Genomic DNA, 12,818 nt, shown 5'->3' with positions numbered 1-12,818 from the left:
GAAACTTCAAAAAAGAAAAAAAACTTCCTAATTTAGAAAAAGCAAACAAAAAGCAGGTTGGCCTCAAATGTCAAAACCAGAAACTTTCAAAAAAAGCAAAAAGCAAGAAACAACAACATTTCCAAAAAAATAGGGTTCATTAGAATTGACCTCAAGCATTGTCAATCTTAACCCCGTGGCCCTCTTGAACACCTTTGTGGCATCAGAAAACTCATTTGGTAATGCTTTCTCTCGTTCATTTTTAATGATGCTTCTGAATGGGAATAAACTACTAAACTGCACAGTGAAGACTGAAACTAAAATGCTTAAACAAAACCCTAAAAAGTGAAAGCAAGGTGTACCCTACTAAGGCTTAAACAGGAAAAATTCCTGGTTACATAAATGGAAAGATATTTTTGAGAAACTGTTTCCTTCAAGAATCAAATCTTAAATCAAGCAGAACTCTCTCAAGTTGCCTTGTGACCCTCATAAAGGTGTGTAGCTCCGAGTTGAAGGCTTGAGCTCTTAGTCTCAAAATCTTGCATCACAAACTCTGAATTATTTTGAACAAAAAACTTTGAAATTATCTCTTGACCCTTGGAAAGGTGATAATTCTCAACCATATTCTCTTGAACTCTTTGGGCAACCTTCCATGCTCGAGCTCTTCACCAAACGCCAGACCTTTCTCCAAATCAACCTTGATGCTACAAGTATTCTTAAATCTAGCAACAACAACAAAGAAGACGAAAAGAAAGCATGAAAGAAAAGCCAAAAATGCTTCTTGTACAAGCACCATCTCAAGGTGAGAAACTAGCTTGAGATGGTAGAAATCCTCCATCCTCTAGTGCCTCTGGCCTTCAAGTTGACCTTTGTTAGTCCATTACCTTCCAAAAGTAGGACTAGAAGAAAGTAATACACCATTTGATAGAGAGATAAAATGCACTATAAACCCCTCGCGAGTCATTGTGATAATCCCAAACATCAAAGCTTCCACTTGAGACATTTAATTGTCCATATTAGTGTCCTTGAGCTCAATTGTTTGCCATATAATCTTGGACAATATTCTAACCACATTTATCTTGGGAAACAGTAGACACTTCACACTTATTCCTCCTAAGAAATTTACCTCTTAAGTTATCACTATTAGTACATGTATTCTTAAATCAATCAACAACAACAAAGAAGACCAAAAGAAAGCATGAAAGAAAAGCCAAAAATGCTCCTCATACAAGCACCATCTCAAAGTGAGAAACTAGCTTGAGATGGTAGAAATCCTCCATCCTCTAGTGCCTCTGGCCTCCAAGTTGACCTTTGTTAGTCCTTTACCTTCCAAAAGTAGGACTAGAAGAAAGTAATACAACATTTGATAGAGAGATAAAATGCACTATAAACCCCTCGTGATTCACTGTGATAATCCAAAACATCAAAGCTTCCGCTTGAGACATTTAATTGTCCATATCAGTATCCTTGAGAACTTGCTCAATTGTTTGCCATATAATCTTGGACAATATTCTAACCACATTTGTCTTGGGAAACAGTAGACACTTCCCACTTATTCCTCCCAAACAATTTATCTTTAAGTTATCACTAATAGAAGATACATCCAAATGACCATCTAAGCATATATCAGTCTTCTTTGTTGGGGAAGAATGATTGTTCTACACTTGATGGCTTCAACGAAACTACCCAATATATTATTATTCTTGGAAGGGCTCTATGACAAGCCATAGCTTTCTTGTCGTCTCAGAAAATTAAAATCGCATTGAGATTCTGAGAGCATACAGATATGCAGTGAGCTGTGGATACTGTCACAATTGCCACCCCTGCATTGTAATGCCTCCTACCACCACCCACCAACGTCGAGAATCACTTCGGCAACTCAAAACTTCATTCCTTGGCTTAAATTGGTCTTCCTCTACACAGTTTCAATTTCTCAGGACAACTTCATAACCTCTTCATACTTTCTTGAGCTCATTCTTGCATTTTGGAATCCAATTAATTATGCTGATTCTATCATATTGAAATTCATCATCATTATATCTGGTAACTTAATAACCCACAATGCAATCTGTCTTCAATGTTGTCCCACTATCCCACCAATGAACAAGTTGCTGACACAATGACCAAGCCGCGTAGTCAATTCAAATTCGTAAAGTTAAGGAACAAGTTAGGCATTTTTCATGTTTCTTCATTGGGAGGGTTGTGATTGCACTATTTTTCTTATTTTCTGTTTGTCTGTACTATGAGAGAACTATGCTCACTTTCACCAGAGAAGTGCTTATATGTGTTCTTGATTACGCGCGTTCAATGTATTGTAATGACAAAACCTGTTAGGTTTTTTATTAAGGGAGGGTGTTTGTATATTTGTTAATATTCACATTATAGGTTTGTGAACTATTTTATTAATATCAGCTGTACATTTGTTGTTACAAACAACTTGTATAATTAGAGAAAAATTTCCCTCTGAATTGGGATGTGTGCATATCCTATAAATATGTACGGTATTTGATTAAATAATGTCACATGATTTTATGTGCTCTCAAATTAATAATACTCAATAATGGATCCAGAATAAATGGAAAGTACCAGTAAGTAGGTACCTATCTTTCTATAATACATATGGTTTGCTGGATGATAAATCAACCTAATTGACTTGAATTATGCATAATACACGCTGTTTTGTGGAAGTCAATTTCAACATAATTGACTTAAAAAGTCCTTAAAATTCAGCTTTCATTTCTTCAATTTTTGTCCTATTATATCACTTTCTGAGGCTCTAGGGTGCTGTATCATGTGTACCTTCCAGAAACCTGCATTACAATGCAAGGTAGATGCAGAGTTGGGTGGATCTTGAATTCAACCTAATAGACTTGAATTCCTCAACTTGGATTCTGATTTATTTTTCTGATTGTTAATCATTGTTTGCCCAAATTATGCATGCTACATATTGTTTAGTAGATGCCAATTTCAACATTTTTGACTTCAATTTTCTCCTGAACTTGGATTCTGCTTTCGTTTCTTCATTTTCTTTCACCACATTGAGTTACACTTATACTTTAGAATCCTGTGTTACCATATTGAAAGCATGTCATTGACTATTATAATCCTTTACTCATGTATGAGTTGCGGCTATTTTATTTTAGTTGCTTGTCAGTATCTAGCTTTGGTTCACCTTTATGTTTGGAATTGGGATAAATGAATGAATACTATGACATGAATATTAAGTCGATTTTATATATTGGATTTTTTTGGGACGAAATATGAAAATTTGTCACGCTCCCAGTGGTTGGGCATAGATTTTCTTTGTTATAAAGCATTCCGAACTTAATTGATTTGAATGATTTTATGCAGGGATGCACAGGCACTTTGTCCTCTTTGGCTTGATGGAATACCTCAAGAGAAGGTCAGTAGTTGCACTATTCAAAAAAAATATTACCTGATTTCCAGTGTTTTATGTTTATTTTTGTATAAACAGGCTGAATCGGCACTTCTCTCCAGATGAGGTCTTGCAGCTTCTGGATCGTTTCTACAATCTTGAAATGCTGGTAGGTAGAATATTACACTTTCATACCATTGTTTATAAATTACACTCACAAAATTATATTGCTTCTGGTATTTTCAATCGTGGTAGAGCTTAAAGATTTATAGTTTGCTTGCAGTTGCTTGACATGGATACTAGTACAATTAGGCGGACATTCCTAATATTTTGTCATTTACTTCAGAAGCCAGATGATGATGAGATAGAGGCATTGGGTCAAGAGGAGGAATTCAGCCTACCTCATTCTGTTTTTATGATGAAAGATGATTGAGAGGCTGCAACTTAAGGGTGTTGAGCTACAATAAAGATGTAAGTTGGGTAGAAAATATGTAAGTAAAATTGGTTAATGCAAGTCATCTGTTTAGGCTATTCATTGTGGACAGAAACCAATTTCTCTCCCTTGATGCATGCATGCATGCATGCACAGCTCCTGTGTAAATGAGCACAGGTGTTCGTGAAGTGGTAGTGTTCATATGTTTGTGACCAAATGCAGTAAGTATGACATTTCTTTGCATCATCTTGGTTGTATGGGTTATAATGTTGCAGGTTATGAAGCTATATCACTGGTTATCACTGGCTAGGACAATTTTTAATCTCTTAGACCCCAGCCTATTTTCCTCTCTTATGTTCCCACTTGCAACAATATGAAATACTTGAATTTTATCTCACTTGTTTATTTTATGTGCAGACGATAAATGCTCCTGTCTGGAAAAGGAATAACTTTGGTCAATCTCATGTTGATCACACTACAATTTAAGATTATTTCAGGATAGATTTTGAGCTCACAAGAATGCTTAGCCTATTGCAGCTATTTTCTGTGGAGATACTTATGTAATGCCTATAAGTTAATAAAGTTCTTGAATTCTATATTGAATGACGGTGATGCAATCAAATTTTTATATGATCATTTAAATTACTAGAAAACCTTTGTTTTTTCAAAATAAGCAGCACAAGCAGTGTGCTGTCCGCCAAAAAGGCAGATTACAACAAGTCAAGAATAGCCCATTTGTTGATTTGTAAATGAGAAATCAAATAAAAGAAAGCGTAACCAAACCCATGCCTGTAAGAAGTCAATCCATGTTATAGACAGTTACAAACATAGAATAGCATATAATATAGAATTTCAAGCATCAATATAGGATTTACACGGGTAATTGCAAAATTGAGTTACAAAAACATATTTCCACTATGCAGAGAGTTGAAAAATAGTCTTGCATTTAAGTCATACAGCCATCTAGATAGGTAGAGTCACAGAGCGTATTTTGTCAGCATGCATAATAACTGCACAGAAACTGTTGGCCAGATGATTCTCAAAGTTACTTTACAGCATAAAAGCTTAACCACCATGAGGATTCTGTCTCAACCAGAGTAGATGAACCGCTAGGTACCAGTGGCCAACTAATTCTCAGAGGTTACTTTACTGCCTAAAAGCTTAACCACTGTGAGGACTGTCTTAACTGAGTAGAGTAGTTGAACTGTTTGGTCTTGCTAAAATCTCCGGAAGTTCTTCCAGTGATGTTTTAATGATCAATGCCTTGACAAAATAATTTTTATAGATCTCAGAACATTGTAGAATCAGTCTAAAAATGTCTCAATGGCAATTTTTTAAGAAGCATGTTTGAATGTAGCCTTACTTTTAAGTTGATTTCAATACATAGCTTTGAAGTAGATCCCAAGAGTTTTGTACTAGTTGTGTGCAATAGATATGTTAAGTTTTCTTAGTTTAATGTGTTAATTAATGTGGATCTCTGATAGATAAAACAATTACAAATAAATGCTTGCAAAGAATATCTTACGTGAACAATGCAGAATATCTTTGCTTTTCTATGGCAGCAATCTCAGTAATATATTTGCTTATCCTTCTCCTTCAATAGTAACTATAACACTGAAGTGCTGTATAACAAATAAAACAATGGTGATAACAAAATGTTGCTTATACAATATTGTCGCTGACTGCAGGTACTTGGATGCCGTGTGATTGATGCTTTCCCTGCGGCAGCTTATACACATATATATAAGGGTGAAAGACATGACTCCAAAGAGTTATGTCTCTACGTGGCCCTTGGGACACGTAGAGACATGCCTCTTCGGAGGCATGTTAGTTTAAATAACAACCAACCTTTGCATAAGTGCCCGATAATAATAAGAAGGCACAATAAGTATTAACACCTGATAACAATAACAAGGCACGATTAGTATTGACACCCGATAACAAGGCATGATAAACATGAGTGCCCGATCATTATGGAGTTTGTTGATTGATCAATAACGTGATCTCAGTACTGCTGCTAATCCATGAAATATTACAGGGATGTAGGCATATATATATATATATATATATATATATATATATATATATATATATATATATATATATATATTTCTGTTATTATGGAATCAGCAGTAGTTTCAGAATATCAATTAATTCATGTTTTGCTTCTTTTGACGCTAAACATTAACACTCCCTCTTTAGCTAGGGAGAAGTAAAACATTAATTAAGTTAGAATCATCATATAATCAACATGGTATGAACAGTAAATGATCTCTACTTGCACTTAAGCAATGTCTAGAGATATCTATTGTGATAAAGTTTCCATGATCTCTACTTGCACTTAAGTAATGTCTAGAGATGCACATATAATCTCTACTTGCACTTAAGCAATGTCTAGAGATGCTCATAATCGGTTTATTATTTACAAGATCGTCACCTTGTAAATAATTTTTTACAAATGAATATGTTCATGAAAGATTGTCACCTTTCATTACATATCAAATACTGCTAAGTAACCAATAGAGGCATAAACTCAAATGATATAACTTTTATTGCAAAAATTTGTCATTACAATTAATCATACCAAGTTTTTCTCTAAAGTATTTTAGTTTCACTTTAGCAAGAGGCTTGGTAAGGATATCAACTGTTTGACTATTTGTACATATGTATTTCAATTGAATAACTCCTCGATTCACCATATCTCTGATGTAATGAAATGAAATTTCAATATGTTTGGAGCGGTTGTGAAATATTAGATTAGAAGAAAGCTTAATACAACTTTGATTATCACAATAAATCACAGTGGGCTTCAAATGTCTTTTGAAGAGATTTGAAAGCAACTTTTGTAGCCATATTGCTTCTCTAGCATCCAAGGAAGATGCAATGTACTCAACTTCGGTGCAATTCAATGCTACTAAAGTTTGTTTCTGACTAGACCAAGAAATCATACCAGATCCAAGACACAAATAATATCTTGAAGTACTCTTTCGCTCAATGGAGCTTCTAGCCCAATCAAAATCTGAATATCCAAGTAGTTCAATGTTGACTTTGTCATATTTGATTCCCATTCCAATAGTACTCGTCATATATCTTAATATGTATTTAGCTGCATGTAAATGTATCTTCTTAGGAGCACACATAAACTGACTCAAGATGTGAGTTGCATAGCATATGTTCGGACGAGTATTGACCAAATACATTAGGGATCTGATAATTTGTCTGTAGTAAGTAGGATTTGCAACCTTAGAATCGTTCATATCATCTTTTAGTTTGTGTAGATTTATTTCCATAGGGGTAGCAGCCGGTTTACATTCCATCATTCCAAATTTGGTTAAGATATCAATTGTATATTTCTTTGGTTTAGTATAATACAGTTGTCTTGTTTCCAGATTTCTAATTCTAGAAAGTAGTGAAGTAACCTTAAGTCCTTCATTTCAAATTCTACAGTGAGTTCTTGTTTACATTTCTTTATGAGATGTTCCTCACCTATAATTAGCAAATCATTAACATATAATACAAGAATAACCATATTATCACCTTCAGTTTTGAAGTATAGATTTGGATCAGCTTCACTTTTGACATATCCTAATTTCAATAGGTGATTATCTATTCTTTCATACCAGGCTCTGGGAGCCTGTTTGAGTCCATAAAATGCTTTCTTTAATTTACAAACATGAGTCTTGTTGTCATAAGTATTGAACCCTTCTGGTTGTTCAATGTAAACTTCTTCTTCAATCTTACTATTGAGAAATGCTGTTTTGAGATCCATTTGATGTACTTTCCATCTTTTGGATGCTGCAATTGATAAGATTGTTTTGATTGAAGTGTACCTGGCAACAGGGGCAAAGGATTCTTCATAATCAATACCTTCTTTCTGAGAGAAACCTCAGGCTACAAATCTTGCTTTGTATTTTTCAATACTATCAGCTAAAGCATGTTTAATTTTGAACAACCATTTGGAAGAGACAACTTATTTGTTTTTAGGTCTAGGTACAACATCTCATACATCATTTTTCAATATAGAGTTATATCCCTCAATCATTGCTTCTTTCCATGATTGATGTGAAAGTGCTTCTTCAACATTAGTAGGTTCGGATTTTATGAGTTCAGATAATAATGCAACATAACAAGATTGATTTTTGGTCCGTTTGCTTTCCTGAATTACTTCATCTGGTTCAACTTGATTTTTCAGTAACATTTTTCTAGCCCAAAGAGGTCTTTTCTTATTGTTAATGTTTTCAGGTTCTATATGATTAGACATGGAAGAGAAGTCAGAATCATCCTCCCTCTCAATTTCTGTAGGTTGATCTTCTTTTGACATAGAGTCATCACTGTTACTAGAGATTTGAAAGGCTGTGTCTTCTTCAAATATTACATCTCCGCTAATTTCAATTGTCCTTTACCCAGGAATGTAGATCTTATATCCTTTTGTAGTTTCACTATATCCAATGAATATTCCCTTTTTCTTGGAAGACTCCAATTTGGTTCTTTTTTCTTTTGGTTTGTGAATATAGACTGGATATCCAAATATTCTCAGGTGGCTTAAATCTAGTTTAATGCCTGTAAATACTTCTTTTGGGATGGTATTTTCTAATATGGAGTGAGGGCATCAATTTTGAATGCAAACAACAATATTGGATGCTTCAGCCCAAAATGAGCAATGAAGATTTTGATCATGTAATATGGCTCTAGTTGATTCAACAATAGATTTATTTTTCCTTTCAACTATTCCATTCTGTTGAGAATTATAAGGTATAGAAAACTCCCTCTTAATCCCAATAGAAATACAAAAGTTTTTAAAGATATCAGATGTGTATTCACCTCCATTGTTAGACCTTAGGATTTTGATCTTTTGACTTGATTGGTTTTTAATTAAGGCTTTAAATTCTTTAAACTTGGATAAGACCTCAAATGACTCCTTTTGTTTCAGAAAATAGATCCAAGTTCTTCTAGAGTAATTATCAATGAAAATTATATAGAAAAGACATCCATTAAGAGAGGGGACTGACATAGGACTACAAAGATCTGTATGAATCAATTCAAGAATGGATTTAGATTTATGATCACTTTTGGGAAAGAAATGTTTATTATTTTTACCTAATGCACACCCTTCACAAATACTTGAATGATCTGCTTTCAGATTAGGCAGATCTTTTACAATTTTTCCTATAGATGATAAGACTCAAAAGTTAAGATGACCTAGTCTCCTATGCCGGATTTCAGAGGAGTTTGACTTATCATTACTAAGGTTTAAGTTTAAATTAGGATTTTGATTATTACAATGCTTATAAAGACTTCCATCTCTGATTCCAATGGAGATGGCTTTCTTAATAGTGAGTTCTTAGGCCAAGATAGAACTCTATCTTCCTGAAATGTAATTCTGTACCCTTGATCAACAAGTCTGGAGATGGAGACAAGATTTCTTTTGATCTTTGGTACATATAGGACATTCTTGAGTTGAAATGTGATTCCAGAATTCAGTTGTATAGAACAAGAACCAATTCCTTTAATAGGGTGAGAGGAATTATCTCCAATGGTTACTTCTTCTGATTCATGTTTTGAGAAGGTTTCAAAACATCAGAGATCCACATTATTGTATAAGCATCATAATTAATTGATATTTTGAAACTAATTAAGCGTGTATGTTAATTAATGTGGATCTCTGATAGATAAAACAATTACAAATAAATGCTTGCAAAGAATATCTTACCTGAACAATGCAAAATATCTTTGCTTTTTTGTGGCAGCAATCTCAGTAATATATTTGCTTATCCTTCTCCTTCAATAGTAACTATAACACTGAAGTGTTGTATAACAAATAAAACAATGGTGATAACAAAATGATGCTTATACAATATTGTCGCTGACTGCAGGTACTTGGATGCTGTGTGATTGATGCTTTCCCTGCGGCAGCTTATACACATATATATAAGAGTGAAAGACATGACTCCGAAGAGTCAAGGGCCACGTAGAGACATGCCTCTTCGGAGGCATGTTAGTTTAAATAACAACCAACCTTTGCATAAGTGCCCGATAACAATAACAAGGCACAATAAGTATTAACACCCAATAACAATAACAAGGCACAATTAGTATTGACACCCGATAACAAGGCAAGATAAACATAAGTGCCTGATCATTATGGAGTCTGCCGATTAATCAATAACATGATCTCAGTACTGCTGCTAATCCATGATATATTATAGGGATGTAGGTATATGTATGTGTATACGTATATTAATATAAATATACATATATGTTTGCTTATATCTTTGTGATTATGGAATCAACAGTAGTTTCAGAATATCAATTAATTCATGTTTTGCTTCTGTTGACACTAAACATTAACATAATGGGCTAGATTCTCTTTCCGATATTAGCTGGAAGAAGTCTAGAAAAAATCACAAGTTTCAAAATATCTACAATGACTTTGGTAGTGATTAAATATAACCTGAGTGCTTTGAGAAGCCTGAATTTCTTAAGATTTGCAATACTAACCTGACTTCTTGCACGTTTTCTGTGCTTAATTTAATTTTCATACAAAATAGCCGCATGTTCCTTCAAGGTCACCTAACTGCTATCTTGACATTAGTCTCCTGGACATGGCTTTAGTGCCAAAAAAATGTGGTACAAATAATAATCCACGAATTCACACAACAATTTTCTTTGAAGTAACATGCTTCCCTATTGCAACTATTATGTGTATTCTTTCTTGGTTGTCAACTAACACATTGATTAAGGAGTCTCGATGCTCAGATATGACTTCTTGTTCTGATCCTTGTATTCATCATTTTAAAGTTGTAGACATTTATTAAAAGATCATACTTAGTTTAGTAATCGCCATATGACAAGATGCATAGAAGCAACAAATAATGAGAGAAGATCAAGGTGCCAAAACTTTATAGTTCCTTGGGTTTACAAACATTTGGCCATTAGAAAGGGAAGATGTCTCAGTGGACTTGGTAGGGCAAAGGTTTTCTACTAGTTGTGGTTGATAGAATTATGAGATGCTCATATTATGACACTAATAATTTCCTTTCATAGCTAATACAATAGCAGTGACATTTATACTAAATGTTCATACCATGATCCTAACATAATCTTTTCATCACAAGATCAATAGTAATGTGGTTTTGTTAAAAATGAAGAAATACTTTCTATTCTCACAAAATCATTGGCAGCGAGTTAGATGTTATTACCAATTTCTATAAGCTTGGCTGCCAAAGCAAAGTAGCGTCAACTTGGCTATATCTTAATGATATGATCCTCAATTGTTTTGACTACATGATGATCAATATTAAAATGATAATTGATGTGTACAAAGTAGATGTGCTTGAATATATAAGCAATGCATGATAACTATGAGATATGCAAGAGATAACATATCAACCACAGTAGGTTCAACAAAGAGAGGATGCTAAATGTGATAAGAGCGCTAAAGGTGGATCTAGACATAAAGTGGAATGAATTAGCAACTAACTTTGCCTAATTTGGAATTCTTCTATATTATGTACTAATATAGGATGCAAACTCCTATGCATGTACAATACAAACTACTATGTAATACATTGTTCTAAGTAAGCTTTTATAAAGTGTAATTATAATCACGCCACACCTCTTAAGTGTAGTTTGCGAAAATGTACTTAAGCTCAAAATGCGAGATGTTAATGCAGAATGGGTCCTAGCCTAGAACATACATCATGTATATTCAATCAAGAAGTATGAGGACACAACACTTATGAGGGAAAATTCCCCCTCATAAGAGAAGAAGAAAGAAAAAGTAGCACCTCCCCCCCCACCTCACTATAGAGTGCACATCAGTGATAGCTACTCCAAGGTGAATACAAAAGTTGGTCCATGAATGTAAAATATTCCTCCGATTAGGAAGAAATAATACCATAGGTGTATGAGAGACAACTCCCTAATCTGTAGGAAGAAAGCTCAATATGTATGACATCTCTTAAAGCTATTCAACTATCCCCATGTTGATACCAATGCTTGCCCCTTCCAAAACTTCTGAAAGAACAAGTTTAGATCTAGTGAGGATAGATGAATGTCCCAAAGAACCTAGTGTCTTCCTTAATGATAAAGAGACCTCCTCCAACTATTGTACATAAGGAGTTGCAATGCCATCAACCTCAAAAGATTGATCATGTGGAAAATGGACAAGAGGGTCAGATTGTTCTCTTGCAACAATTGAAGAAGGATCATCCTCATCAAATAGAAGATGTATATCATCAATGATATCTTCCATATCTATAATGTAAGACTCTACGAACAAACCCACAATGTCCATAAAGTAGTCATTTCTTGATGTTATAACTAACATGGATTGATCAGTGTAGCAATTTATGCATGTGGAGGACCCTGATGTTGTGACCTTGTCATTTAATTGGTCGAAGGATCCTCCATAAGTGAGCTCGCTGAATTAAGTGTTTGTCAAACCCAATGAGGTCTAGTGGAAGAAGACGGAGTATTCTCAACTTTAACTTAACCAAGAAATGGTGTAATCCCATGAGTCAGAGTTGAGATAGATTCATCCTTTGAATCAATTATCATCACTATCAATTTCCACAACATCTGAAGTATGTGGGGTAGAGTCTAAGCTAGGCGAACTTTAATTAAAGTGAACACTCCTATCTATGAAAATTTCATGTGTCTCAGAACCCATAAGGCTATATGCCTTGAACGTTTTGCATATCCAATAAATGTGCAAGACCTAGTTTGAGGTTCCAATGCCTTGCATTTCTATGAAGATATGTGTGCCCATGATGGACAGCCAAATACTTTGAAGTGTTTCACAACCAATTGTCTTCCACACTCTCCCTCAAAAGGAGTAATGTCATTTGTTGTAGGGGTACCTAGTTCCAACGATACACTAGGAGGTCAAAAGGTCATGCCATAAGCAATCTCATTAATGTTTGAGCCTATAAGGCCACTTTAATGTATTATGAATCATTTTAAAACATGTCAAAACATTTTTTAAAGCAATGTGATCTAGTTGAGCAAAGTAGCCAACAGGGTCCTGAT

General features: G+C 34.4%; 1 protein-coding gene across 2 annotated transcripts in view; it reads left to right on the top strand.

The window, feature by feature from the left end:
* Window positions 1–4,570, top strand: part of LOC149532703 (chromatin modification-like protein) — a 46,770-nt gene extending 42,200 nt beyond the window's left edge. Inside the window, exons 3-6 of one of the 2 annotated variants that reach the window (XM_089805463.1) lie at window positions 3,331–3,382; window positions 3,455–3,524; window positions 3,702–3,826; window positions 4,206–4,570. In XM_089805463.1, the coding sequence (XP_089661589.1) occupies window positions 3,331–3,382; window positions 3,455–3,524; window positions 3,702–3,788 (209 nt within the window). In that variant the 3' untranslated portion in view covers window positions 3,789–3,826; window positions 4,206–4,570. Of the gene's footprint in view, window positions 1–3,330; window positions 3,383–3,454; window positions 3,525–3,638; window positions 3,827–4,205 lie in introns of both variants that reach the window. The other variant, XM_089805462.1, reaches the window with a different exon arrangement.
* The last annotated feature ends 8,248 nt before the right edge of the window (window positions 4,571–12,818 follow it).

The sequence above is a fragment of the Cupressus sempervirens genome, chromosome 10 (assembly GCF_028749045.1).
Source record: "Cupressus sempervirens isolate cs-2001-9-10 chromosome 10, ASM2874904v1, whole genome shotgun sequence".
In the NCBI taxonomy this organism is placed as follows: domain Eukaryota; kingdom Viridiplantae; phylum Streptophyta; class Pinopsida; order Cupressales; family Cupressaceae; genus Cupressus; species Cupressus sempervirens.
The sequence above is the reverse complement of the archived record's forward strand: the minus strand, read 5'-3'. Positions and strand labels throughout refer to the sequence as shown.